The following is a 26830-nucleotide window of genomic DNA, read 5'->3' on the forward strand; positions in this document are numbered from 1 at the left end:
TGGGATACTACTTGTAGGATCCAGGGGTCCACTTGCGAGTGAGCCCACTACGCGCTGAAACTCTTGAGACGACCCCCCACCGCACTTGAGTCCGCTTGTACGGCCCCAGCGTCATGCTGAGGACTTGGCAGAAGCTGTGGAGGGCTTCTGTTCCTGGGAATGGGCTGCCTGCTGCAGTCTTCTTCCCTTTCCTCTATCCCTGGGCAGATATGACTGGCCTTTTGCCCGCTTGCCCTTATGGGGACGAAAGGACTGAGGCTGAAAAGACGGTGTCTTTTTCTGCTGAGATGTGATTTGGGGTAAAAAAGGTGGATTTTCCAGCTGTTGCCGAGGCCACCAGGTCCGATGGACCGACCCCAAATAACTCCTCCCCTTTATACGGCAATACTTCCATGTGCCGTTTGGAATCTGCATCACCTGACCACTGTCGTGTCCATAAACATCTTCTGGCAGATATGGACATCGCACTTACTCTTGATGCCTGAGTGCAAATATCCCTCTGTGCATCTCGCATATATAGAAATGCATCCTTTAAATGCTCTATAGTCAATAAAATACTGTCCCTGTCAAGGGTATCAATATTTTCAGTCAGGGAATCCGACCAAGCCACCCCAGCGCTGCACATCCAGGCTGAGGCGATCGCTGGTCGCAGTATAACACCAGTATGTGTGTATATACCTTTTTAGGATATTTTCCAGCCTCTCAGCTGGCTCCTTGAGGGCGGCCCTATCTGGAGACGGTACCGCCATTTGTTTTGATAAGCGTGTGAGCGCCTTATCCACCCTAAAGGGTGTTTCCCAACGCGCCCTAACTTCTGGCGGGAAAGGGTATACCGCCAATAATTTTCTATCGGGGGAAACCCACGCATCATCACACACTTCATTTAATTTATCTGATTCAGGAAAAAATAAGAATTTACTTACCGATAATTCTATTTCTCGTAGTCCGTAGTGGATGCTGGGAACTCCGTAAGGACCATGGGAACAGCGGCTCCGCAGGAGACAGGGCACATCTAAAGAAAGCTTTAGGATCACCTGGTGTGCACTGGCTCCTCCCCCCACGACCCTCCTCCAAGCCTCAGCCAGGATACTGTGCCCGGACGAGCGTACACAATAAGGAAGGATTTTGAATCCCGGGTAAGACGCATACCAGCCACACCAATCACACTGTACAACTTGTGATCTGAACCCAGTTAACAGCATGATAATAGAGAAGCCTCTATAAAAGATGGCTCACTACAACAATAACCCGAATTTTTTGATAACAATAATTATGTACCAGTATTGCAGACAATCCGCACTTGGGATGGGCGCCCAGCATCCACTACGGACTACGAGAAATAGAATTATCGGTAAGTAAATTCTTATTTTCTCTGACGTCCTAGTGGATGCTGGGAACTCCGTAAGGACCATGGGGATTATACCAAAGCTCCCAAACGGGCGGGAGAGTGCGGATGACTCTGCAGCACCGAATGAGAGAACTCCAGGTCCTCCTCAGCCAGGGTATCAAATTTGTAGAAGTTTACAAACGTATTTGCTCCTGACCAAGTAACTGCTCGGCAAAGTTGTAAAGCCGAGACCCCTCGGGCAGCTGCCCAAGATGAGCCCACCTTCCTTGTGGAGTGGGCATTTTAAGATTTTTGGCTGTGGCAGGCCTGCCACAGAATGTGCAAGCTGAATTGTACTACAAATCCAACGAGCAATCGTCTGCTTAGAAGCAGGAGCACCCAGTTTGTTGGGTGCATACAGGATAAACAGCGAGTCAGATTTTCTGACTCCAGCCGTCCTGGAAACATATATTTTCAGGGCCCTGACCACGTCAAGCAACTTGGAATCCTCCAAGTCCTTAGTAGCCGCAGGTACCACAATAGGTTGCTTCATGTGAAATGCAGAAACCACCTTAGGTAGAAATTGAGGACAAGTCCTCAATTCTGCCCTGTCAGAATGAAATATTAAATAAGGGCTTTTATATGATAAAGCCGCCAGTTCTGACACACGCCTGGCTGAAGCCAGGGCTAACAGCATCGTCACCTTCCATGTGAGATATTTTAAGTCCACAGTGGTGAGTGGTTCAAACCAATGTGACTTTAGGAAACTCAACACAACATTGAGATCCCAAGGTGCCACTGGAGGCACAAAAGGAGGCTGTATATGCAGTACCCCTTTTACAAATGTCTGAACTTCAGGCACTGAAGCCAGTTCCTTTTCGAAGAAAATCGACAGGGCCGAAATTTGAACCTTAATGGACCCTAATTTTAGGCCCATAGACAGTCCTGTTTGCAGGAAATGGAGGAAACGACCCAGTTGAAATTCCTCTGTAGGGGCCTTCTTGGCCTCCCACCACCATTTTAACTGAAGATCATAAGTCAGTCTTGAGTAAAGGACTTTCCTTCTCCCCTGTCTCCAGAATGGATAGATTCAAATGGGAAAAGGACCTTAATCTGTTCTGTAGAAAGCTTTTACTTATTAAGTTCCATGAACAGCGAAAGAATTTTGATCAGGAGATGCCACCTCCGGTAACAAGGGAAGATGACATTTGTGAATGGACTGACTTGGAATTGAGGGCACTATCAGACCTAGAGGAATTGTCTGTTCCTGTGGACCAGATACTGGTGGTTGATGCTCAGGAAGCTAGTAAAAGTCGCCCGACATGTACAAAGAAATCGACCTTTTATCCACAAGAGACTTTATGCCCAGCCGTCAAGATTTTCAGAGAAATGGTATCCAAAGATTTGGATAATTTGGAATTGTCACTTAAAACAAGACCTACTTTGGGAGACAACCTTACTAGAAGAGAGAAGGAAGCCCTAAGGGATATACGAACTTGGGACGATACGATTGTAAAACAATCTGACAAAGGAGGAAACGTAGTTCTCTGGTCCAAGGATAAATATACTAAAGAGGCCTTGAGACAGCTACAGGATACCTCATGCTACACGCGTCTTACCTTTAATCCCACGGATAACTATCTCTACTTCTATAATAGAATGATTGAAAGAGCATTGAAAGAAGGCACGATTACTAAACAAGAACATACCTTCTTAACAGTTGAAAACCCAAAAGTTCCAACGTTCTATATGCTTCCGAAGATCCATAAGAACAGGGACCTTCCACCAGGTCGACCTATAGTCTCTGGAATAGGCGGACTGGGTGAACAGGCAAGTGTCTTCTTGGATCTCCATCTAAGAGAACACGTGTTAGGTCTACCATCCTATGTTCAGGATACATCGGATGTCCTACGTAAGATACAAGGCATTAAGGTGGAACAGGGACATCTTTTAGTTTCCCTTGATGTAGAGTCGTTGTATACGAGCATCAACCATCGGGACGGCTTGACGGCGGTACAATACTTTCTGGAGATGAAGGATACTGTGGACTTCAATATTTTTCTAATTGACTTGCTGAGATTCGTCCTCACAAAAAACTACTTTACCTTTGCGGATGCCTTCTACTTACAAACCCGCGGAACTGCGATGGGTGCGGCTTGTGCACCCACGTATGCGAACATCTATTTAGGATGGTGGGAACGTGAGGTTGTGTTCACAGAAGACAATGAAAAATACACGCAATTCATTATAGTTTGGCTTAGATATATTGATGATGTCTTGATAATTTGGAACAATACGGAGGTATTGTTGAGAGAATTTATTAGACATCTCAATAACAACCAGTTGAACCTGAGATTAACATCGGATATTAGCTAGGATTCAATTACATTTTTGGATTTAAAAATCAATAGAAATGAAGATGGAGAATTGACTACGGACCTATATAGAAAGATCACAGCAACAAATAGTGTTCTCCACAGAAATAGTAGTCATTTTCCACCAACAATTAAAAATCTACCGAAAGGAGAATTTTTGAGGCTACGCCGGAATTGTTCCGGTTTGGAAACCTTCAAGAGCAGGAGCAAAGAGTTGGGTTCGCGCCTAAGAGAAAGGGGATATAGTAACAGAAGTATAAAAAAGGCAATTTATACAACATCTAAAATCCCAAGAGAGGAGTTAATCTTCCCTAAAAATAAAGTTAAACCCAGTACAACAAACCAGATCAGATTTGTAGGCGACTTCTGCCATGAATGGCAAGAGATAGTGAACATCACACAACATCATTGGCCAGTGTTACATACTGATAGAGACCGGAGTACAAAACTTGCCTTAAAACCAGCCATGAGCTGGAGGAGGTCACAAAATTTGAGAGACATTCTGGTAGATAGCCATTTTGAAAGAACATCGAGAAAAACACCTACAATTAATGGGTCCTTCCCATGTGGTAATTGCAAGGCATGCCAATACGAAACATACCTATGACAGGCAAGGGAATAAGGTGGAAATTAGATCTTTCATCAATTGCAATGCCATGGGAGTCATATACTGCTTACAATGTGAGTGTGGAATGAAATATGTTGGAATGACATCAAGAGCACTTAAGCAGAGAGTCTTGGAACATATTGGCAACATAAGGAATATCACATCCGACCTAAATAAGATGAAAAAACTTTCCCCTGTAGCAAGACATATGCACAGTAAACATGGAGACTGTAGCAAGAATCTGAAGGTTTTTGGTTTGGAAAAAATTCATCTGGGGATTAGGGGAGGAAATCTTAATAAGACTCTTCTTCAGCAGGAGAGTAAATGGATATTCAGATTGGGAACTCTAAGTCCGGATGGGCTTAATGAGAGTCAAAATTTTGGAGCATTTCTTTGATGTACATTTCTTTTTCTATATACTTCTCTATATATCTTTATCTTTCTCTCTTCTCCGACGTTCTCCATGCTCATGTCCTCTTGATGATAAATATTACCATTATATGCATGTGGTCATACGTGCATATGCTTGTAGGTTGTGGTGTACATAGGAATATTTAATTGACTTATTTTATTATTTTTATATATATATATATATATATATATATATATATTTTTTTTTTTTTTTTTTTTCTGCGCACTATGCATATATATCCTTTGTGCGTATTTTTTTGTATGCTTACCTACCAAGTAATAAATAAATATATATATATATTTTTTTGACTTTTTCTTACAATTATTAATATTATCCATGTGTGCATGCATTGCAATTAAGGATGATGTCAGTATATCAATTCAAAAATGCAATTTTGGACACAACCTACATTTAAAGGGAGGGTCTAAGAATAGAGATTTTTGTGTTTATTATGTTATCATATAATCTATTATGTTTTATTGTTTTTCATTCATTCAATGGTCGTAGAAATTGTCCCCTTTGTTCTTCATTATAATTACATTGTTATACTTTGGATCTCTCTATTTTCCTATTCATTTATTTTTCTATTTATTTTTCTATCTATGCCTTATATTTTTTTATATATATATTTTTTTTACTTAAGTAGTATATCTACATTCATAGTAATTACAAAACATGGACGGGAGTCTTAACTACGTATCCCATAATGCAGCCTGGCTAATTCACATTACAGCAGACTGTATGTTTGCTGTGATTGGTTAATTGAGCTACACCTACTCAGGTAAATAGGATGACCATTAGGTAGAGTTTCACTACCCCTGACGAAGCCGCCCAGGTGAAACGTGCACGTCGGGCTTAGCGGCGCATGTGGATGTCATCCAACTGCCTCTGCTGTTTCTTCACAACGACCTGACAATAGCGACGAGCCGCCCGCCGCCCGCAGCGGTTCCAGACGGCAATAGCGACGAGCCGCACGCCGTCCGCATCAGTCCCAGACGGCAAAACATCTGACTGGGACTTGGTACTTTGAGGTGAGCTGTATATATACCAGTATAAGTTGCGGTGATCCGTGCGCCGGAATCAGTGTCTATTATGCACTATCACCCGAATAGAATGTCCTTTGTTGAAAATACTCTAAGGTGAGTTGCATATTTGTTGTTATAAACTACAGTGAGCCGCACACCGGGACAATATATACTATTACCCGTTCTAAATACATCTAATTAAAGGTGGGCGGCACGTTATTAACTAATAGTTCCCTATACTGCTGGGTAAATATGGAATTTATGACATATGAGTTGTGATTTATGTTGAGCCACATACTATCAGCAGCAGGGAAAGATTGAGCAAAATATACAGCAGACAAGTAACATTGTTTACTTTTTGTCCATCAGCAATAAATGGCATATTAATCTAGGTATTCTATTTCCCAATGTGAATCAATTAGACAAATGAGGTGGTTATAATTTCCTATTGTATATGCGCTGGTTGTGCGACATCCATATATATGACGCCGTTCTTGCAAACATTATGCAATTTTGTTATTAGTGCAAATACAATGCAAAACTATTTATATTGGACGTATCTTTGAGATTATCACTAGGTTTGTACTGAATATATCACATAAAATTGTGTTCCTATTTGATTAACCCATATCCTTCTGGGAACATTTGCCCTCTATTCAATTACTTTGAAATGAAAATTATATGTGAAGGTGAAACAAATATTGGGTTATTCTATATACATCGGGATTTCCAGTGAATACACTCATAAGAATTTATTATTTGTATTATTCAAAACCAATTTTTCTTTCCTCTCTTTTCTTCTTCTTTTCTTTTCTTCTCCTTCTTCTCTTTTCTTTTTTCTTACTATTTCGGTGCTCTCTCATCGGTTTAACTCATTTATTGAGATAACGACAGCAGAAGCACACTATTTTCATATTGCAAAAACACCTAAAAGGACTCTCATCCCCAATTCGATGTCAACAGACAGGATTGGGGACAGTAGACATCCTGGTTGTTATTGCATATGAAAGCTGTATTTCATAGTAATTATTGCATTCGACAGTTATGTTATATCTAGGCAATAAAATAATTCTGCATCTTTTTCCTCTGAGTGTCTTTTCACAAATGCCACACAATTTATTGTGAATGTACACGACAAATTGAAATTTCAAATAAACGTTGTATTTGATACTAACGTAGGGCTTTTAAGTAGTCAGCAATACAGGTATTATATACTGGCTAGGGACCTCTCCCCTGCACTCTCATTAACTTTGCCCTAGACTGGGCAGATAAAGTTAACAGCAGATACAGGCCTTGGGAGTGGTGCATATGCTCCAGTTGGTTCTCTCATTGGAGATTCGATGCTTTTCAAGCAGATCTCCAAAAGCAGAAACCAGGCATCTAGTCACCTAATCCTCCCCATCTTTCTTCTAACCTTCTTTCCTCTCTCTTACTTCCCCTCTCCCAAATGTATGATTTTTGCTTAAAATTTCTAATGAAATTTAAGTATATATTGGACATATACTACTAAAAATTTCGATCACAGTGTGTACTCTAAACAGGTACACTGTGGAGTTGGTAATGTTTAGTGTTTTGTGTTTTTGATTTTTATAATCATACTAAAGGAGTATTATATCATCTACTGGGGATGGTTATATTTATAATTATATAATAAGTAACACGACATATGGAGATAAGTTTAGAGGCTTAGCCAGTTATACCAAATAATAATTTTATGTTAAAAATGTTTTATGTTGTATGTTAATGTGAGTCCAATTTCAATAAAAGTTACGTTTTAGATTACTAACATGAGTGCCCCATAAAAAGGAGTTGTCTTTTCTTCTTGTATATTAGTCAATCTGTTCTCCACAACTCAAGGGAGCACCGCCGGGCATTTGATGTGTCAAAGCTACATCTTCCCTAGACGCAAAGGGTAATATTAAATTTATAATAAATTCTCTGTATTCCGGTTATTTTATACAATATACCATTAAGGAGGTAGCTCAGTGCGCTATTTCCCCCACAACAAATCCAGCCTCCCACCACGCAACATATTTTCGCCAAATGCGGTGATAATGTTTTGCGGTTACGTCCTTCCTGGCCTTGACCAGGGTAGGGATGACTTCATCTGGAATGCCTTTTTCCTTCAGGATCCGGCGTTCAACCGCCAAGCCGTCAAACGCAGCCGCGGTAAGTCTTGGAACAGACAAGGCCCCTGCTGGAGCAGGTCCTTTCTTAAAAGGTAGAGGCCACGGTTCGTCCGTGAGCATCTCTTGAAGTTCCGGATACCAAGTCCTTCTTGGCCAATCCGGAACCACGAGTATAGTTCTTACTCCTCTCCTTCTTATGATTCTCAGTACTTTTGGTATGAGAGGCAGAGGAGGGAACACATACACTGACTGGTACACCCACGGTGTTACCAGAGCGTCCACCGCTATTGCCTGAGGGTCCCCTGACCTGGCGCAATATCTGTCTAGTTTTTTGTTTAGACGGGACGCCATTTTGTCCACCTTTGGTTTTTCCCAACGGTTTACAATCAGGTGGAAGACTTCTGGGTGAAGTCCCCACTCTCCCGGGTGAAGGTCGTGTCTGCTGAGGAAGTCTGCTTCCCAGTTGTCCACTCCCGGAATGAACACTGCTGACAGTGCTATCACATGATTCTCCGCCCAGCGAAGAATCCTTGCAGCTTCTGCCATTGCCCCCCTGCTTCCCGTGCCGCCCTGTCTGTTTACGTGGGCGACTGACGTGATGTTGTCCGATTGGATCAATACCGCCTGACCCTGAAGCAGGGGTTTCGCTTGACTTAGGGCATTGTAAATGGCCCTTAGTTCCAGAATGTTTATATGAAGAGATGTCTCCAGGCTTGACCATAAGCCCTGGAAATTCCTTCCCTGTGTGACTGCTCCCCAGCCTCGCAGGCTGGCATCCGTGGCCACCAGGACCCAGTCCCGAATGCCGAATCTGCGGCCCTCTAGAAGATGAGCACACTGCAACCACCACAGGAGGGATACCCTTGTCCCCGGTGACAGGGTTATCCGCTGAAGCATCTGAAGATGCGACCCGGACCATTTGTCCAGTAGGTTCCACTGGAAAAGTCTTGCGTGGAATCTGCCGAATGGGATTGCTTCGTAGGAAGCCACCATTTTTACCCAGAACCCTTGTGCATTGATGCACTGAGACTTGGTTCGGTTTTAGGAGGTTCCTGACTAGCTCGGATAACTCCCTGGCTTTCTCCTCCGGGAGAAACACCTTCTTTCTGGACTGTGTCCAGGATCATCCCTAGGAACAGAAGACAAGTCGTCGGAACCAGCTGCGATTTTGGAATATTGAGAATCCAATCGTGCTGCCGCAACACTACCTGATATAGTGCTACACCGATCTCCAACTGTTCCCTGGATCTTACCCTTATCAGGGAATCGTCCAAGTAACGGATAACTAAAATTCCCTTCCTTCGAAGGAATATCATCATTACGGTCATTACTTCAGTAAAGACCCGGGGTGCCGTGGACCATCCCTACGGCAGCGTCCGAACTGATAGTGACAGTTCTGTACCATAACCTGAAATACCCTTGGTGAGAAAGGTAAATTTTGACATTAAAGGTAAGCATCCTTGATGTCCCGAGACATCATGTAGTCCCCTTCTTCCAGGTTTACAATCACTGCTCTGAGTGACTCAATTTTGAATTTGAACCTCTGTATGCAAGTGTTCAAAGATTTTAGATTTTAGATTTTAAAATCGGTCTCACCGAGCCGTCTGGCTTCGGTACCACAATAGTGTGGAATAATACCCCGTTCCCTGTTGCAGGAGGGGTACCTTGATTATCACCTGCTGGGAATACAGCTTGTGAATGGTTTCCAAAACTGCCTCCCTGTCAGCGGGAGACGTCGGTAAAACAGACCTTTGGAAACGGCGAGGGGGATACGTCTCGAATTCCAATTTGTACCCCTGAAATATTACCAGAAGGATCCAGGGGTCTACTTGCGAGTGAGCCCACTGCGCACTGAAATTCATTGAGAACGGGACCCCACCGTGCCTGAACTTGTAAAGCCCTAGCGTCATACTGAGGGCTTGGCAGAGGCGGAAAAGAGTTTCTGTTCCTTGGAACTGGCTGATCTCTGCAGCCATTTTCCTCTCCCTCTGTCACGAGCAGAAAAGAGGAACCCTTTTGTCCGCTTGCCAACCAGGCCTGCGCCTGATAATACGGCGTCTTATTTTGAGAGGCGACCTGGGGTACATCCCCTCTTTTAAGGCAATACTTCCAAATGCCGTTTGGAATCCGCATCACCTGACCACTTTACTGGTATAATTGGACAACGCACTTATACTTGATGCCAGTCGGCAAATATTCCGCTGTGCATCATGCATATATAGAAATGCATCTTTTAATTGCTCTATAGGCAATAATATACTGTCCTTATCTAGGATATCATATTTCCAGTCAGGGAATCCGACCACGCCAACCCAGCACTGCACATCCAGGCTGAGGCGATTGCTGGTCGCAGTATAACACCAGTATGTGTGTAAATACATTTTAGGATACCCTCCTGCTTTCTATCAGCAGGATCCTTAAGGGCGGCCATCTCAAGAGAGGGTAGAGCCCTTGTTCTTACAAGCGTGTGAGCGCCTTATCCCCCCTAGGGGGTGTTTCCCAACGCACCCTAACCTCTGGCGGGAAAAGGTATACTGCCAATAACTTTTTAGAAATGATCAATTGTTATCGGGGGGAAACCCACGCATTTTATTTCTCAGATTCCGGAAAACTACAAGAAGTTTTTCCTCACCAACATAATACCCCTTTTTTTTTTTTTTGGTGGTATTCATATTATCAGAAAAGTGTAAACTTTTTTCATTGCCTCAATCATGCAATGTGTGGCCCTATTTGGAAATCACGGTTGTCTCTTCACCGTCGACACAGGAGTCAGTATCCGTGTCGGCGTCTGTATCTGAGGTAACGGGCGCTTTAGAGCCCCTATATGAGACGTCTGGACATGCACAAGCTGAGTAGCCGGCTGTCTCATGTCAACCACTGTCTTTTATACAAAGCTGACACTGTCACGCAATTTCCACAGTACATCCACTCAGGTGTCGACCCCCCAGGGGGTGACAACACTATTACAGACACTCTACTCCGTCTCCTCATCATTTTTCTCCTCATACATGTCGACACAAACGTACAGACACACAGCACACACACAGGGAATGCTCTGATAGAGGACAGGACCCCACTAGCCCTTTGGGGAGACAGAGGGAGAGTTTGCCAGCACACACCAGAGCGCTATATATATACAGGGATAACCTTATATAAGTGTTTTTCCCTTTATAGCTGCTGTATTGTTTATACTGCGCCTAATTTGTGCCCCCCTCTCTTTTTTAACCCCTTTCTGTAGTGTAGTGACTGCAGGGGAGAGCCAGGGAGCTTCCCTCCAACTGAGCTGTGAGGGAAAATGGCGCCAGTGTGCTGAGGAGATAGGCTCCGCCCCTTTCTCGGCGTCCTTATCATCCGTTTTCTTGTATGTTTTGGCAGGGGTTAAATGCATCCATATAGCCCAGGAGTTATATGTGATGCATTTATTTTAGCCATAAAAGGTTTTCTAACGATTTATTGCGTCTCAGGGCGCTGCCCCCCCAGCGCCCTGCACCCTCAGTGACCGGAGTGTGAAGTGTGCTGAGAGCAATGGCGCACAGCTGCGGTGCTGTGCGCCTACCTTTATCTGAAGACAGGAAAGTCTTCTGCCGCCGATTTTTCCGGACCTCTTCGCTCTTCTGGCTCTGTAAGGGGGCCGGCGGCGCGGCTCCGGTGACCCATCCAGGCTGAACCTGTGATCGTCCCTCTGGAGCTAATGTCCAGTAGCCTAAGAAGCCCAATCCACTCTGCACGCAGGTGAGTTCGCTTCTTCTCCCCTTAGTCCCTCGATGCAGTGAGCCTGTTGCCAGCAGGTCTCACTGAAAATAATAAACCTAAACTAAAACTTTCACAAAGAGCTCAGGAGAGCCCCTAGTGTGCACCCTTCTCGTCGGGCACAGAAAATCTAACTGGAGGAGGCTTGGAGGAGGGTCGTGGGGGGAGGAGCCAGTGCACACCAGGTGATCCTAAAGCTTTCTTTAGATGTGCCCTGTCTCCTGCGGAGCCGCTGTTCCCATGGTCCTTACGGAGTTCCCAGCATCCACTAGGACGTCAGAGAAACTACAGGTAGTTTTTTCACACCCCACATAATACCCTTCTTGTGGTACTTGTAGTATCAGAAATATGTAACACCTCCTTCATTGCCCTTAACATGTAACGTGTGGCCCTAAAGGAAAATACGTTTGTTTCTTCACCGTCGACACTGGAGTCAGTGTCCGTGTCTGTGTCGACCGACTGAGGTAAATGAGCGTTTTACAGCCCCCGACGGTGTTTGAGACGCCTGGACAGGTACTAATTTGTTTGCCGGCCGTCTCATGTCGTCAACCGACCTTGCAGCGTGTTGACATTATCACGTAATTCCTTAAATAAGCCATCCATTCCGGTGTCGACTCCCTAGAGAGTGACATCACCATTTCAGGCAATTGCTCCGCCTCCTCACCAACATCGTCCTCATACATGTCGACACACACGTACCGACACACAGCACACACACAGGGAATGCTCTGATAGAGGACAGGACCCCACTAGCCCTTTGGGGAGACAGAGGGAGAGTTTGCCAGCACACACCAAAAACGCTATAATTATACAGGGACAACCTTTACATAAGTGTTTTTCCCTTATAGCATTTTAATATATATATATACATATCGCCAAATAAGTGCCCCCCCTCTCTGTTTTAACCCTGTTTCTGTAGTGCAGTGCAGGGGAGAGCCTGGGAGCCTTCCCACCAGCATTTCTGTGAGGGAAAATGGCGCTGTGTGCTGAGGAGAATAGGCCCCGCCCCCTTTTCGGCGGGCTTCTTCTCCCGTTTTTCTGAGACCTGGCAGGGGTTAAATACATCCATATAGCCCCCAGGGGCTATATGTGATGTATTTTTAGCCAGAATAAGGTATTATCATTGCTGCCCAGGGCGCCCCCCCCCAGCGCCCTGCACCCTCAGTGACCGCTGCTATGAAGTGTGCTGACAACAATGGCGCACAGCTGCAGTGCTGTGCGCTACCTTATGAAGACTGAAGAGTCTTCTGCCGCCGTTTCTGGACCTTCACTTTTCGGCATCTGCAAGGGGGGTCGGCGGCGCGGCTCCGGGACAAACCCCAGGGTGAGACCTGTGTTCCGACTCCATCTGGAGCTAATGGTGTCCAGTAGCCTAAGAAGCCAATCCATCCTGCACGCAGGTGAGTTCACTTCTCTCCCCTAAGTCCCTCGTAGCAGTGAGCCTGTTGCCAGCAGGACTCAATGAAAATAAAAAACCTAACAAACTTTTACTCTAAGCAGCTCTTTAGGAGAGCCACCTAGATTGCACCCTTCTCGGCCGGGCACAAAAATCTAACTGAGGCTTGGAGGAGGGTCATAGGGGGAGGAGCCAGTGCACACCACCTGATCCTAAAGCTTTTATTTTTGTGCCCTGTCTCCTGCGGAGCCGCTAATCCATGGTCCTGACGGAGTCCCCAGCATCCACTTGGGACGTCAGAGAAACCCTCTGTTTTTCAGTGCCCAAAAACGACAGCCGAGTTGTCGGAACCAACTGCGACTTTGGCAGATTTAAAATCCAGCCGTGTTGTTGTAGTACTCTCAGGGAGAGAGACACGCTTTTTAGTAAATGTTCTCTTGATCTTGCTTTTATCAGGAAATCGTCCAAGTATGGGATAATTGTGAACCACTGCTTGCGCAGGAGCACCATCATTTCCGCCATTACCTTGGTGAAAATTCTCGGGGCCGTGGAAAGACCAAACGGCAACGTCTGAAACTGGTAATGACAATCCTGTACAGCGAATCTCAGGTACGCCTGATGAACCTTCTCAAATATTGGTTTAGGGATTTTAGATTCAGAATTGGTCTGACCGAGCCATCCGGCTTCGGGACCACAAATAGGGTTGAATAAAACCCCTTCCCCTGTTGCAATAGGGGAACCTTGATAATCACTTGCTGTTGACACAGTTTTTGTATGGCAGCTGAAACTATTGCTCTCTCTGGGGGAGAAGCTGGCAAGGCCGATTTGAAAAATCGGTGAGGAGGCACATCTTCAAACTCCAGTTTGTAGCCTTGGGATACAATTTTGACCACCCAAGGATCCAAGTCTGACTGAACCCAGACCTGGCTGAAGAGCTGAAGACGTACCCCTACTGGATTTGGTAGAGGCCAGGGAGGACTTTTGATCCTGGGAACTAGCCGTAGCTGGTGTTCTTTTCCCTCTACCTCTACCGAGGAAGGATGAGCCATGCCCCTTTCTGAACTTATGAGACCGAAAAGACTGCATCTGATATTGAGGTGTTTTCTTTTGCTGTGGGGGAACGTAAGGCAAAAAAGAAGACTTACCCGCCGTAGCTGTGGAAACCAGGTCCGCGAGGCCCTCCCCAAATAAAACTTCACCCTTGTAAGGTAAAGCCTCCATATGTCTCTGAGTCAGCATCACCAGTCCATTGACGGATCCATAGGGACCTTGTAGCAGAAATTGCCATGGCATTGGCTCTTGAACCCAAAAGACCAATATCTCTCGCAGCCTCCCTCATATATAACGCTGCGTCCTTGATGTGACCTAAGGTCAATACAATACTATCTTTATCTAGGGTGTCCATGTCAGATGACAAGTTATCTGCCCAAGCTGCAATTGCGCTACCCACCCATGCCGACGCTACTGCCAGTCTGAGCAGGGCTCCCGTAGTCGCATAAATTGCTTTTTAGGGTCGCCGTGTCCGGGGACGGTAGGGCCACCTTCTTGGACAAGCGCATCAAGGCCTTGTCCACCGTGGGTGAGGATTCCCACCGTAACCTGTCCTTTGAGGGGAAAGGATACACCATAATAATTCTCTTGGGAACCTGCAGTCTCTTGTCTGGAGTTTCCCAAGCTTTTTCAAATAAAGCGTTCAGCTCATGAGATGGGGGAAACGTTACCTCAGGTTTCTTTTGCTTAAACATGCAGACCCTCGTGTCAGGGACAGAGGGGTCCTCTGTGATATGTAATACATCTTTTATTGCAATAATCATGTATTGAATACTCTTGGCCACCCTTGGGTGTAACCGTGCATCATCATAGTCGACACTGGAGTCGGAATCCGTGTCGGTATCAGTGTCTGCTATCTGGGTAAAAGGACGTTTATGGGACCCTGAAGGGTCTTGTGACACCGTAAGAGCCATGGATTGACTCCCTGCTTGGTCTTTGGACTCTGCCCTGTCCAATCTCTTATGTAATAAAGCCACACTAGCATTCAAAACATTCCACATGTCCACCCAATCCGCCGTCAGCTGTGCCGACGGAGACACTACCACCATCTGCTCTGCTTCCTCCCTAGACGAGCCTTCCGCTTCAGACATGTCGACACACGCGTACTGAGACACCCACACACACTGGGATATATGGATATGGGGACAGACCCACAATAAGGCCCTTTGGAGAGAGAGAGAGAGAGAGAGTACGCCAGCACACACCCAGCGCCACTTCATTCTGAAACAAAGTCCCAGACCTGTAAGCGCTTTTTATAACAAATTTAGCACCAAATCAATGTGCCCCCCCCCCCCCCCCACCTCGTTTTTGCCCCGTTACTTGTAGGGCAGGGGAAGAGTCCGGGAGCAGCTTCTCTGCAGCAAGCTGTGGAGAAAATGGCGCTGGTTAGTGCTGAGGGATCAAGCTCCGCCCCCTCGATGGCGGGCTTCGGTCCCGCTATTTGTTTATACTGGCGGGGTTTTTATATATACTGCCTCTGCAGTGTCTATATATCTGTGCCAGTCTAATATGAGGCCATAATTGCTACCCAGGACGCCCCCCCTGCACCCTTGCTGTTCCTTGTGTGTGTGTGGGAGCAATGGCGCGCTGCGCAGTACCTCATGAAGATCTGAAGTCTTCTGCCGCCTTTGAAGCCTTCTTGTTTCCTATACTTACCCGGCTTCTATCTTCCGGCGCTGTGAGGAGGACGGCGGCGCGGCTCCGGGACGAACAGCAAGGACGACACCTGTGTTCCGACCCTCTGGAGCTAATGGTGTCCAGTAGCCTAAGAAGCAGAGCCTATCAGTAAAGTAGGTCTGCTTCTCTCCCCTCAGTCCCACGAAGCAGGGAGCCTGTTGCCTGCAGTGCTCCCTGAAAATAAAAAACCTAACAAAAGTATTTTCTAGAGAAACTCAGTAGAGCTCCCCTAGTGTGCAACCAGTCTCCTCTGGGCACAGGATCTAACCGAGGTCTGGAGGAGGGGCATAGAGGGAGGAGCCAGCTCACGCGCATTAAAAGGTCTTAAAGTGCCCATGTCTCCTGCGGAGCCCGTCTATACCCCATGGTCCTTACGGAGTCCCCAGCATCCTCTAGGACGTAAGATAAATAAATAAATAGAAATAATTTTTTGCCAAGTTATATGGTGAAACAAAAAGGTTTGCACAATAAAAGTCCAGCCTGATCAAATTTGTAAACTTTCATCGCAGAAGTCACACCATAGGTTAAGCCAATATGGAGTTCAGAATGGAATAGTTAATACAATGATGGGCAAACCGATACACTTCACAGTTCTCCTCAGCTTCAAGAAGGGTAACACATCATTCTTACTCTCCTTAATAACTGAAGACGTAATTTAAGTAAAGGAAAGATACCAATCTAATAACTTAGAAGATATTACATGTAGGAAACAATTGTAACGAGCTAGAACACACAAGTCTGACAACTCTACTTAACTTCTGGTTGACCAGAATTATTTTCTTTCTACCCACTTTTGAAAAGTCAGGTGCAAGGTTGGAATAGGCCCAATGCAGCTCTGCAGAAAGGTCTCCATTAATACATCTACCTATTGCACTTGTTGTTCTTAATGTGCCCCACGATGGCAAAATCCACCGCTGCATAAATATACCCCATAGTCCTCCTGATGATCTCCCTTCACTCAACTGAGGGCAGTGTCCAGATGGCTATTCATACGTTTAGGCACAAAGATAAAAGGACAGCCTCTGAAGCGAGTGGACACATATGTACACATATGCCAGTGAGCCATCTGAAGATAATGGATATTCCATACTTACTGGACTGAAATCAAAGAATTTAAACATGCCTAGTATAAGGATTCTTGTTGAATAAACACATTTTGAAAATACAAGTACAGACAAAAAAAAAAAAAAAAAAAAGAGGACAACAAACATCTATTAGTAGTGTAGAGTGAATGATATTTAACGATGAATTCTGTATTTCAACTGCCCATTTTGTTACTATTTACACCAATAATCAAGCAATTAGATCAATGTCCATTGAAGGGATACAGAATAACTATGTGTACTCACCTTTTGTATGGCTCAAGCTACATTGGCTATAAACACTGTTAATTTGATGTACTACAGCAACCTATTGCTTTGCCAAAGTGAGAAATGATATGTCAGTGAAGCAGAGGACTCTGGGACAAAACACAAAAAAACAAGAAAGCCTATAATCCAGCACATTTGAAATACATAGCAGACAACCAGGCCCACCTTTATACTAGATTTAAAACATCAATCATATATAATCCCTATGACAATGCCCACTTAAAGTTTATATCGCTCCAAAGGACAATAATCACTGTAATCTATAATAAATAAATAATTGGTATTTATTTAAACACTCTTCCTTATCATGCCTAGTTAAACAGGTCAGTGGATGGCAGCCAAGTCCTCAAACAACATAAACCTTGTTTGTGGTCATTGAATAGAAGCTGAAGGTACAGTGTAACAAGCCAACTACTGAGTACTGCAATCATTTGCTGCCTATTACACCATACTGTCAAATACTATCACAACTCAAGGTCAGCAGAAAATGGAGCAGAGGTGATGTGAATAAGAACATTAGATATATATACTGTGTAAATAATAAAATACATAGAATATATATATACACACATACATATATACACATATACATACACACACACACACACTTCAACATAAGAGGTATAAATGAAGCGCCATCTATCTGTTGTCCAATGTTCATGAATAATAATGTTAACAGTGGAAAATACAATATGAATGCGTTTTAATCACCTTTAGTTAAATACTTACCCTTATTACTATGCTTCCGTGACATCTTTATTTTGAACCACAAAGCAGATAGAAAGGTCCTCGTTCACACCCCTGACTGTAGTGCTATGCCAAAACGGGGGGGGGGAAATCTGCGATGGCTGTCAGGAAGGTGCAAAAATGCTGCTTCACATTAGTTTGGCCTGGTTCTCACAGGCGTCTTCATGGACTCTGTAATGGGAAGACCCATTAGTCTGCTGCCAATTTTCAAAAGTAACCTTCATGTTTAATTTTAATAGATTAGTAGCTCAACGTCAGAGACAAATTTCAACACTTTAGATGACACAGAAATCATACATACAACCGGATGAAAAACATAGTAATAATAGGTCTAGATATATTTTTTTTGTTTAAAATGACGAGGTGGACGTTTGAAACACAGTTTGGCTGTACCTGCGCCTGCCACAAATGTCGGTGTGTCGAAAGGACCTAACATACCAAGGGGATGATGTATCAAGCAGATTAAAAAAAAAAAAAAAAAAAAAGAGTGGAGAAGTGGACCAGTAGAAAAGTTGCCCATAGCGACCAATAAGCATATGCATAAGCATCTGTCAGTGTATAGAATGTACTTGAAAAAATGCTTCCTCAAAGCTGATTGCTTGCTATAGGCAACTTATCCACTCTTTTCTGTGATTCATACATCAACCTTGAAGTCACTGATATCTACCACTAAATTACACCCACACCATATGTACACATCTACAGTATGTATAAATGTGCTGCATAGTTACTTTTGAAAACTAGGATTGGAAGACTTAACGCAACCCATGATGGAAATCCGAAATCTCTGTACAACCGAATACCGGGAAGCCCACTTCTACACATTATAAAAGCAAATTTACTGGATTTGACGGACGTTTCAAATTCTACATAATGTGGGCTGAGATGGTGAAATGTGTTTGTGTTTCAGAGACGATATCGGTTGGTCTCACACAGGAAACGGTTTGCAAAAAACAAACACAGTGGTTTCATGGTATATCCATACATATGTGGTGCTGAATTACATACTTGAAATGGGGGATCCTATGTGAATATTTTTTAAGAGCGTTTATAAGGAATATGGTTGTTAGAGAATGCCTCAATGGGGGGGGGGGGGGGGATTAAACTGAACATGATGTGCAGCTGCTGCATACATATCAGCCATATATGGTACAGTAAGCCCGTAATAGCAAGTTTCCCCTCACAACTCTATGGGGTGCAAGGGAAAACTTTAAATGTGCCATTACAGAAAAGCTCATAGCATCCACCCTGTAGGGGGTACTGCAAGCTTTCTGCTTGTACATAAAGGATTATGATCCAAAACTGTCCGATTTTGTCATCACTTTGGTGTCTGTGCGCACACAATGAGGAATCTCTTAGTAGACCTCTCCGTGGCTTTCAAACAGGAAATCCTTGCAGAAGAATGTGGAAAACTCTAACGGGTTATCATAAATGAAAATCCAGGGACATCTTGATGACTGTCTATACATGACAGTTCTACTTAAATGGACCTGCATGCATTACACTACCTATTACCATACTTCTAGGGAACTTTGTTAGAATGAAAACGGTGACTATTTGATTACAGAACGTTAACAATTAGAATAGTGGTGAATATACAGACTACAAAAATGAATGGTTATATAGTTGGCCAGTAATGGAAAAATAGTGACACCTCCAGGTACAAATATGTGCTGTCCCTGAAAATTGCATCCATTTGGCAACTTTGTGCTACCCATGGGCCAGGAACAGATTTACAGAGCTCACCTTACCATGGGATTACCAAACAAATCTCTGTATGATAAAATATGCTGCACAATACGCCCATGGAGAAACCCTACACAGCAGCCCTATACGCACACATGGAAAACAGCTCCATGTACAAGGGATACATACGATATGCCGGCAGACGGGATGCTGGCTGTCAATACACCGACAGCGACATCCTGTGTGTCGGAATCCCAGCAGTGAGTCCCCAAGCGGGCTCGCTGCGCTTTTTCCGACTTTTTTAGGTCGAATCTGGGATTTGATCTATTCAATTCCAGTGCCGTCTTTCAGATATGTTGAAAAACAGGTGGATCGGCGAATTCGCCCGTCGATACACCGGTTTTGTCGAATTTGCGAGTATTTCAGACAGGTTTTTGGTCCGTATTACAATGCCGATTCGACTTTAAAAAAAAAAAAAAAAAAAAAAAAAAAAGTGTCAGATCCTCTCCGGAGAGGATCACACACTAATTAAATATACCCCTATGGGTTAAAAAAAAAAAAAAAAAAACATTATAGAAGTTACCTACAGATTATGGAATGTGAAGACAAAAAGTGATGTCCACATTAGCGTTTGTGACATTAAGGGATATATTTACTGAAAGTCGATTATGGTTGATTTTTGATTGAATTTGTGTTAAGAGTATAATCCACACATATCCTCACAGATGATTTTTGACATCATTTAATTAATTTAAAAAAGAAAGAGAAAAAACAAAAAGAAAAAGAAAAAAACAAAAAGAAAAAAATCATCTATTAGTACATGTGGAATTTAGAGCATGAAAAATCAAATCCACTAAACATCGACCAAAAATAGACCCAGATAATTTTTTTGTAAGTATACCGCTAAATAGCACATTTACTAACATATGATTTGACATTTTTTTTTATAAAGGATTTAAAATAAAAAATAAAATAAAAAAGCTGTTAGTAAAATGTGTGATTTAGACACTGAAACCCAAAATCGACCAAAAATCGATCAACATCGACCTTTAGTAAATATGAAGCAGAATTACAAAAAAACAAAACAAAGCAAAAAAAACCCACAACAACAATGGAGGCTTTAATTAGGGGAATTTCGAACAGACATATGACATAGACAAACAGGGACAGCTGTGGGGGAACGAGAAAACATTTTCAAAAAGGTCCATAAAAATAGGATTTTAATTACCTACCTGTAAATCCTTTTCTTGTAGTCCTTAGAGGATACTGGGGTTCCATTTAGTACCATGGGGTATAGACGGGTCCACTAGGAGCCATGGGCACTTTAAGAATTTGATAGTGTGAGCTGGCTCCTCCCTCTATGCCCCTCCTACCAGACTCAGTCTAGGAAACTGTGCCCGAGGAGACTGACATACTTTGAGAGAAGGATAGATAAAGATAGTGGTAAGATTCTGAACCAGCACACACAGACACAGGAAAACTATGCTAACCCAACTTTAAACAGGAACAGCAACAGCTGAACCAATACTTAACCAAGTAACAGTGCAGGAAGAACGAACGAAGCACTGGGCGGGCGCCCAGTATCCTCTACGGATTACGAGAAAAGGATTTACTGCTAGGTAATTAAAATCCTATTTTCTCTTAGATCCTAGAGGATACTGGGGTTCCATTTAGTACCATGGGAATGTACCAAAGCTCCCAAACTGGATGGGAGAGTGCTGAGGTTCCTGCAGAACTGATTGGCCTCTGAGGACCTTCAGTTTGTTCAAAGTATCGAACTTGTAGAACTTAGCAAACGTGTTTGAACCTGACTAAGTCGCTGCTCGGCAGAGTTGTAAAGCCAAGACACCCCGGGCAGCAGCCCAGGAAGAACCCACCGACCTAGTAGAGTGGGCCTGTACAGATTTCAGAACTGACAGACCTGCCGTGGAATAAGCATGCTGGATAGTGAACCTGATCCAGCGTGCAATTGTCTGCTTTGAAGCAGGGCATCCAATTTTAATTGGGATCATATAGAACGAACAGCGAGTTGGATTTCCTGTGACGAGCTGTTCTCTTTACATACACCTTCAAAGCCCTCACAACATCCAAAGACTATGAAGTAGCAGAGGTGTCCGTAACAGCCGGAACCACAATAGGTTGGTTGATGTGAAAAGCGGACACCACCTTAGGAAGAAATTGCAGATGAGTTCTGAGTTCAGCTCTGTCCTCATGAAAAATGAAGTAGGGAATCTTGTGAGACAACGCCCCTAGCTCCGACACACGTCTTGCTGAAACCAAGGCCAACAATGTGACGGTCTTCCACGTAAGGTACTTTACGTCAACCTCCTGTAACTGATCAAATCAGTCTGATTGGAGGCACTGCAGCACCACATTGAGATCTCAAGGTGCCGTTGGAGGCACAAAGGTAAGTTGGATGCGCAGAACACCCTCCAAAAAGGTCTGGACCTCAGGGAGAGAAGCCAATTGTTGTAGAAAGAAAATGCACAAGGCCGAAATCTGGACTTTTATGGAGCCCAGACGTAGGCCCACATCCACACCTGCCTGCAGAAAAAGCAGGAAACGTCCCAAGTGAAATTCCACAGCAGAATATTTTCTGCCCTCACACCAAGAGACTTATTTCCTCCAAATACGGTGGTAATGTTTAGACGTTACCCCCTTCCTGGCTTGGATCATAGACGGGATAACTTTGTTAGGGATCCCTCTTCTAGCTATAATTAGCCGTTCAACTTCCATGCCTTCAAACGTAGCCGTGGAAGTTCTGATAGACGAACGGGCCCTGTTGCAGAAGATCCTCACGAAGAGGTCATGTAGAGGCCACGGATCTTCAAGGAGCATCTCCAGGAGGTCTGCATACCAGGCCCTTCTTGGCCAGTCTGAAGCAATGAAAATTGTTTGAACCTTCTCCCTTTTTATTCTTTTCAGAATTCTTGGTATCAGAGGAAGTGGAGGAAACACGTACACCCTCTGATAGACCCATGGAGTCGTCAGAGCGTCTACCACCACTGCCTATGGGTCTCTCAACCTGGAGCAATACCGCTTGAGCTTCTTGTTGAGACGAGAGGCCATCATGTCGATGTGTGAATATCCCCACCGATGTGTCAAGCACCTGAACACCTTCGGGTGAAGGCCCCACTACCCTGGGTGCAGGTCGTGTCTGCTGAGGAAGTCTGTTTCCCAGTTGTCTACTCCCGGAATGAAGACCACCGACAACACCACAGCATTTTTTTTCTGCCCAGAGGAGAATTCTTGACACCTCTGACATTGCTGCTCTGCTTTTCGTTCCGCCCTGTCGGTTTATGTACGTCACTGCCGTCACTTTGTCCGACTGAACCTGAATTGCCCGATCCTGAAGACTATAAGAGGCCTGCAGAAGGGCGTTGTATATGACCCCAAGTTCCAGAATGTTGATTGGAAGGGTGACTTCCTGACTTGACCATCTTCCTTGAAACTGCAGCCCCTGGATGACTGCTCACCAACCTCTGAGGCTTGCGTCCGTGGTTAACAGGATCCAGTCCTGAATAGCGAACATCTGACCCTCGATGAGGTGAGATATCTGTATCCACCACAGAAAGGAGATCCTGGCTTTTGGCGACAGACGGATCCTCTGGTGCATGTGAAGATGCGATCTGGACCATTTGTCCAACAGATCCAGCTGGAAGGGTCTTGCATGAAACCTTCCGTATTGAAGCGCCTCGTAAGAGGCCACCATTTTCCCCAGAAGTCGAATGCATAGATGCACATATATCCGGGTTGGCTTCAGGACATCCCGAACCATGGACTGGATTACCAATGTCTTTTCCAACGGAATGAACACTTTCTGCAACTCAGTGTCCAGTATCATTCCCAGGAATGGGAGCCACCGTGTTGGCTCTAGGTGAGATTTCGGAAGGTTCAGAATCCACCCGTGATCCTGGAGAAGTTTGGTTGAGAGGCCAATGCTGTCCAGCAACCTCTCCCTGGACGGCGCCTTTATCAGAAGATCATCCAGGTACAGAATTATGTTCACTCCCTGCTTGCGAAGGAGAATTAGCTCTGCCATCACTTTGGTGAATAGACTCTGTGCCATGGAGAGATCAAATGGCAGGGCCTGGAACTGGTAGTGACAGTCCTGTAGTGCAAACCGTAGATAAGCCTGATGAGGCGGCCAGATCGGAATGTGAAGGTACGTATCCTTGATATCCAGAGAAACAAGGAATTCTCCTTCCTCCAGACCTGAGATCACCACTCTCAGAGACTCCATCTTGAACTTGAACACTCTTAAGAACGGATTCAAGGACTTGAGGTTCAGAATTGGTCGTACCGAACCGTCCAGTTTCGGTACTACAAACAAGTTGGAATAGTGTCCCTTGTTGTGCAGATGAGGTGGAACTGGAACGATGACTTGAGTCTGTACCAGTTTTTGGATGGCCTGCTGTAAAGTTATACTTGCCTCTTGTGAAGGTGGTAAGCTTGATTTGAAGAATCTGTGAGGTGGAAGTTCTTGGAACTCCAGTCTGTATCCCTGGGAAATAAGATCTATGACCCAGGGATCCTGGCATGAACTTCACCAGATGTGACTGAAGAATTGTAGTCGGCTCCCACCTGACAGCCCTCCAGGCCTCGCGGTCCACCATCATGCTGAAGGCTTTGAGGAAGCAGAGCCTGAGCTCTGTTCCTGAGCACCTGCAGTTGCTGGTTTGCGTGGTTTACCTCTTGCACCTCTGGAAGACGTAGAAGTGCCTTTGGATTTTCCCTTAAACTTGGCTGTCCGCAAGGACTGTAAAATTTGAAGCTGAATAAGCTTTCCTGGCTGGGGGAGCTGCGGAAGGAAGATACGTAGACTTACTCGCAGAAGCTTTGGAGATCCATTAGTCTAATTTGTCTCCAAACAAGGCCTCTCCGGTGAATGGCAAGCCTTCCACGCCTTTCCTGGAGTCCCCATCAGCAGTCTACTGGCGTAACCACAAGCCCCTGCGTGCTGACACTGCTATAGCGGTGATGCGTTCATTAAGCAAACCAATCTCTTTTATGACGTCCACCATAAAGTTTGCAGAGTCCTGTGTATGCTGCAGGAGTAAAACATACCCCCCTAGACAAGGAATCTAACCCCTCAATTAGGTTACCTGACCATTTAGCAATGGCTTTTGTGATCCACGCACATGCAATAGTGGGTCTTTGGGCCACCCCAGCAGCGGTGTACAATGATTTGAGATAGTCTCAACTTTACGATCAGACGTATCTTTTAGGGCGGCTGCACCAGGGACAGGCAATACGATTTTATGTGACAGCCTAAAGACTGATGCGTCCACTATCTGTGGATTTTCACATTTCTTTTCCTATCCTCTAGGAGAAAAGGAAAAAGATGAAAGCAACCTTTTAGGGATTTGAAATTTCTTATCAGGATTAACCCACGATTATTCAATTCCTTTGACACAGGAAAAGTGACCGAGGACTTCTTTTTTACATTGAAATAAGATTTCTCACACTCCTCTGACACCTTATCAGGAATTTGCAGAACATCGGATAGCCTCTATAAGAGCCTCTATTCCCTGTCACAGAGTAGCATTCCCCCCCCCCCCCCCCCCTCTTCTCCCTCCAAACCCACCTCACCCTCCTCCTTGTCTGACCAGTCAGAATCAGCCTGCAAGAAATGGGCCGATGGGCCGGAGATCATTTTTGCGGACAAATGGGAGGGGATTGAGACGCTGGTTTGGGGACTGAGTCTCTATTCATAAACTCATCCACAGTCTGTTTTAAGTATTGCGTCTCTTTCTCATTGCGGGATAGCTTTGTAGAAATATTTGCGATCATTCCCTCAATGGAAGTAACCCAATCCAGTTCAGCCCCGCTATTCTGGGAAGGTGCATTGCCCTGAGTACCCAGTAGTGAGCCCCCTGGTGAGGAGGAACACTCCGCTGTACAAGAAACACACACTCTTTGCCCGACATAATGTAAGTGTGACAGCACACAAACAGGAAAGGTTAAGCACAATTAACCCACAAAGAGCCCTTCAGGAAGACAGAGTTATTTGGAGCCAGGCCCCACCTTGGCCTTATCGCTAATGCCAAGCTTAGCCAGGTCTCAGACTAAGTACCCTGATAGGGAACTTAGTACACTAAGAATTGCTTCCCCCCAGCTATGACCTCCCGATACTGCTGAGGTAATCTGGAGTCTCTCCGGAGGAGCGGCGCGTCCCTGTCAGTCAGCGTCTGTGTCCACTGCAGAGGGAAAATTACGCTAGTGAGCTGCTGGATCCTCTCATAGTGAAGGCCCTGCCCCTTCAATGGTGCGCGGTCTTCCCACTTTTTTTTTTTTTTAATATATATACTCGCTGAGGTAATCTGGTGCTTAAGAAAACAGTTTTAAGGCCATTTTCATCAGTGTGGGTACTGTGTACAGTGTACTGAGACACAGCTGTGTACTGTGTCTGGAGACTCATTCCTCCCCGGTTAGAAGCCATGTGTCTCCGTACCCTCATGCCGCCATATTGGCACTAGCTAGCGGATCGCCGGCTTAGTACTCACCACTCTTCTTTCTTTTGGCTCTGTTAGGGGTGGCAGAGTGCTGCAGGAATGTACGTTCGCTGTGGTGGGGCTTGCGAATAGTTCCCTCAGGAGCTCAGTGTCCTGTCAGCGGGGAACGGGACCATTAACCCATCAAGAGGTTGGGCCGCTTACTCCCACCCCCAAGTCCCACGAAGCAGACAGGCTGGTGCCAACGAGCCCTGCCTGAAAATAACAAACATATAAAATAAATGCAGAAAAAAAAACTCTTCAGGAGCTTCCATAAGCATTACTGGCTCCTCCGGGCGCAGTTTCTAAACAGAGTCTGGTAGGAGGGGCATAGAGGGAGGAGCCAGCCCACACTATCAAATTCTTAAAGTGCCCATGGCTCCTAGTGGACCCGTCTATACCCCATGGTACTAAACGGAACCCCAGTATCCTCAAGGACGCAAGAGAAATTACATTGTTCATCATTGGACTTAAAAATGTAGCATCTCTCACCAGAGGAACTTTGCAATACGGGTTCCCAGTACCACCAACGACAAAGTACAATAAATGACACTGGCCCAGCACTGTTTATAGGACTATAAATCTAGCAATGGGAAAGTAAATTTCTATTGTATATCAGATACTCCAACCCTTTTGCAGAACATCCTACTGTACCATCACTAATGGTCGACATGCATTATGTCGGCATTAGTGTCTTTTTTGCATATTTGGCTGTGAAAATGCGTCTTAGACACAATGTAATGCAATAGGGCACACAAGCAGATTCTGCTGATTAAATGATATGC

At 44.7% G+C, this 26830-nt stretch overlaps 1 protein-coding gene across 4 annotated transcripts in view; it reads right to left on the minus strand.

Annotated features, from left to right (window-relative positions):
• The window catches only part of SPATS2 (spermatogenesis associated serine rich 2), a 206994-nt gene that overhangs the window by 140899 nt on the left and 39265 nt on the right, over positions 1-26830 (minus strand). For 2 of the 4 annotated variants that reach the window (XM_063952676.1, XM_063952677.1), the window contains one exon: positions 17848-18036. The exons of 1 other annotated variant lie outside the window; for it this stretch is intronic. In XM_063952676.1, coding sequence (XP_063808746.1) covers positions 17848-17872 — 25 coding nt within the window. In that variant the 5' untranslated portion in view covers positions 17873-18036. Of the gene's footprint in view, positions 1-17097; positions 17208-17847; positions 18037-26830 lie in introns of all 4 variants that reach the window. One more of the 4 variants, XM_063952678.1, reaches the window with a different exon arrangement.

Source organism: Pseudophryne corroboree, chromosome 2 (genome assembly GCF_028390025.1).
Source record: "Pseudophryne corroboree isolate aPseCor3 chromosome 2, aPseCor3.hap2, whole genome shotgun sequence".
In the NCBI taxonomy this organism is placed as follows: Eukaryota; Metazoa; Chordata; class Amphibia; order Anura; family Myobatrachidae; genus Pseudophryne; species Pseudophryne corroboree.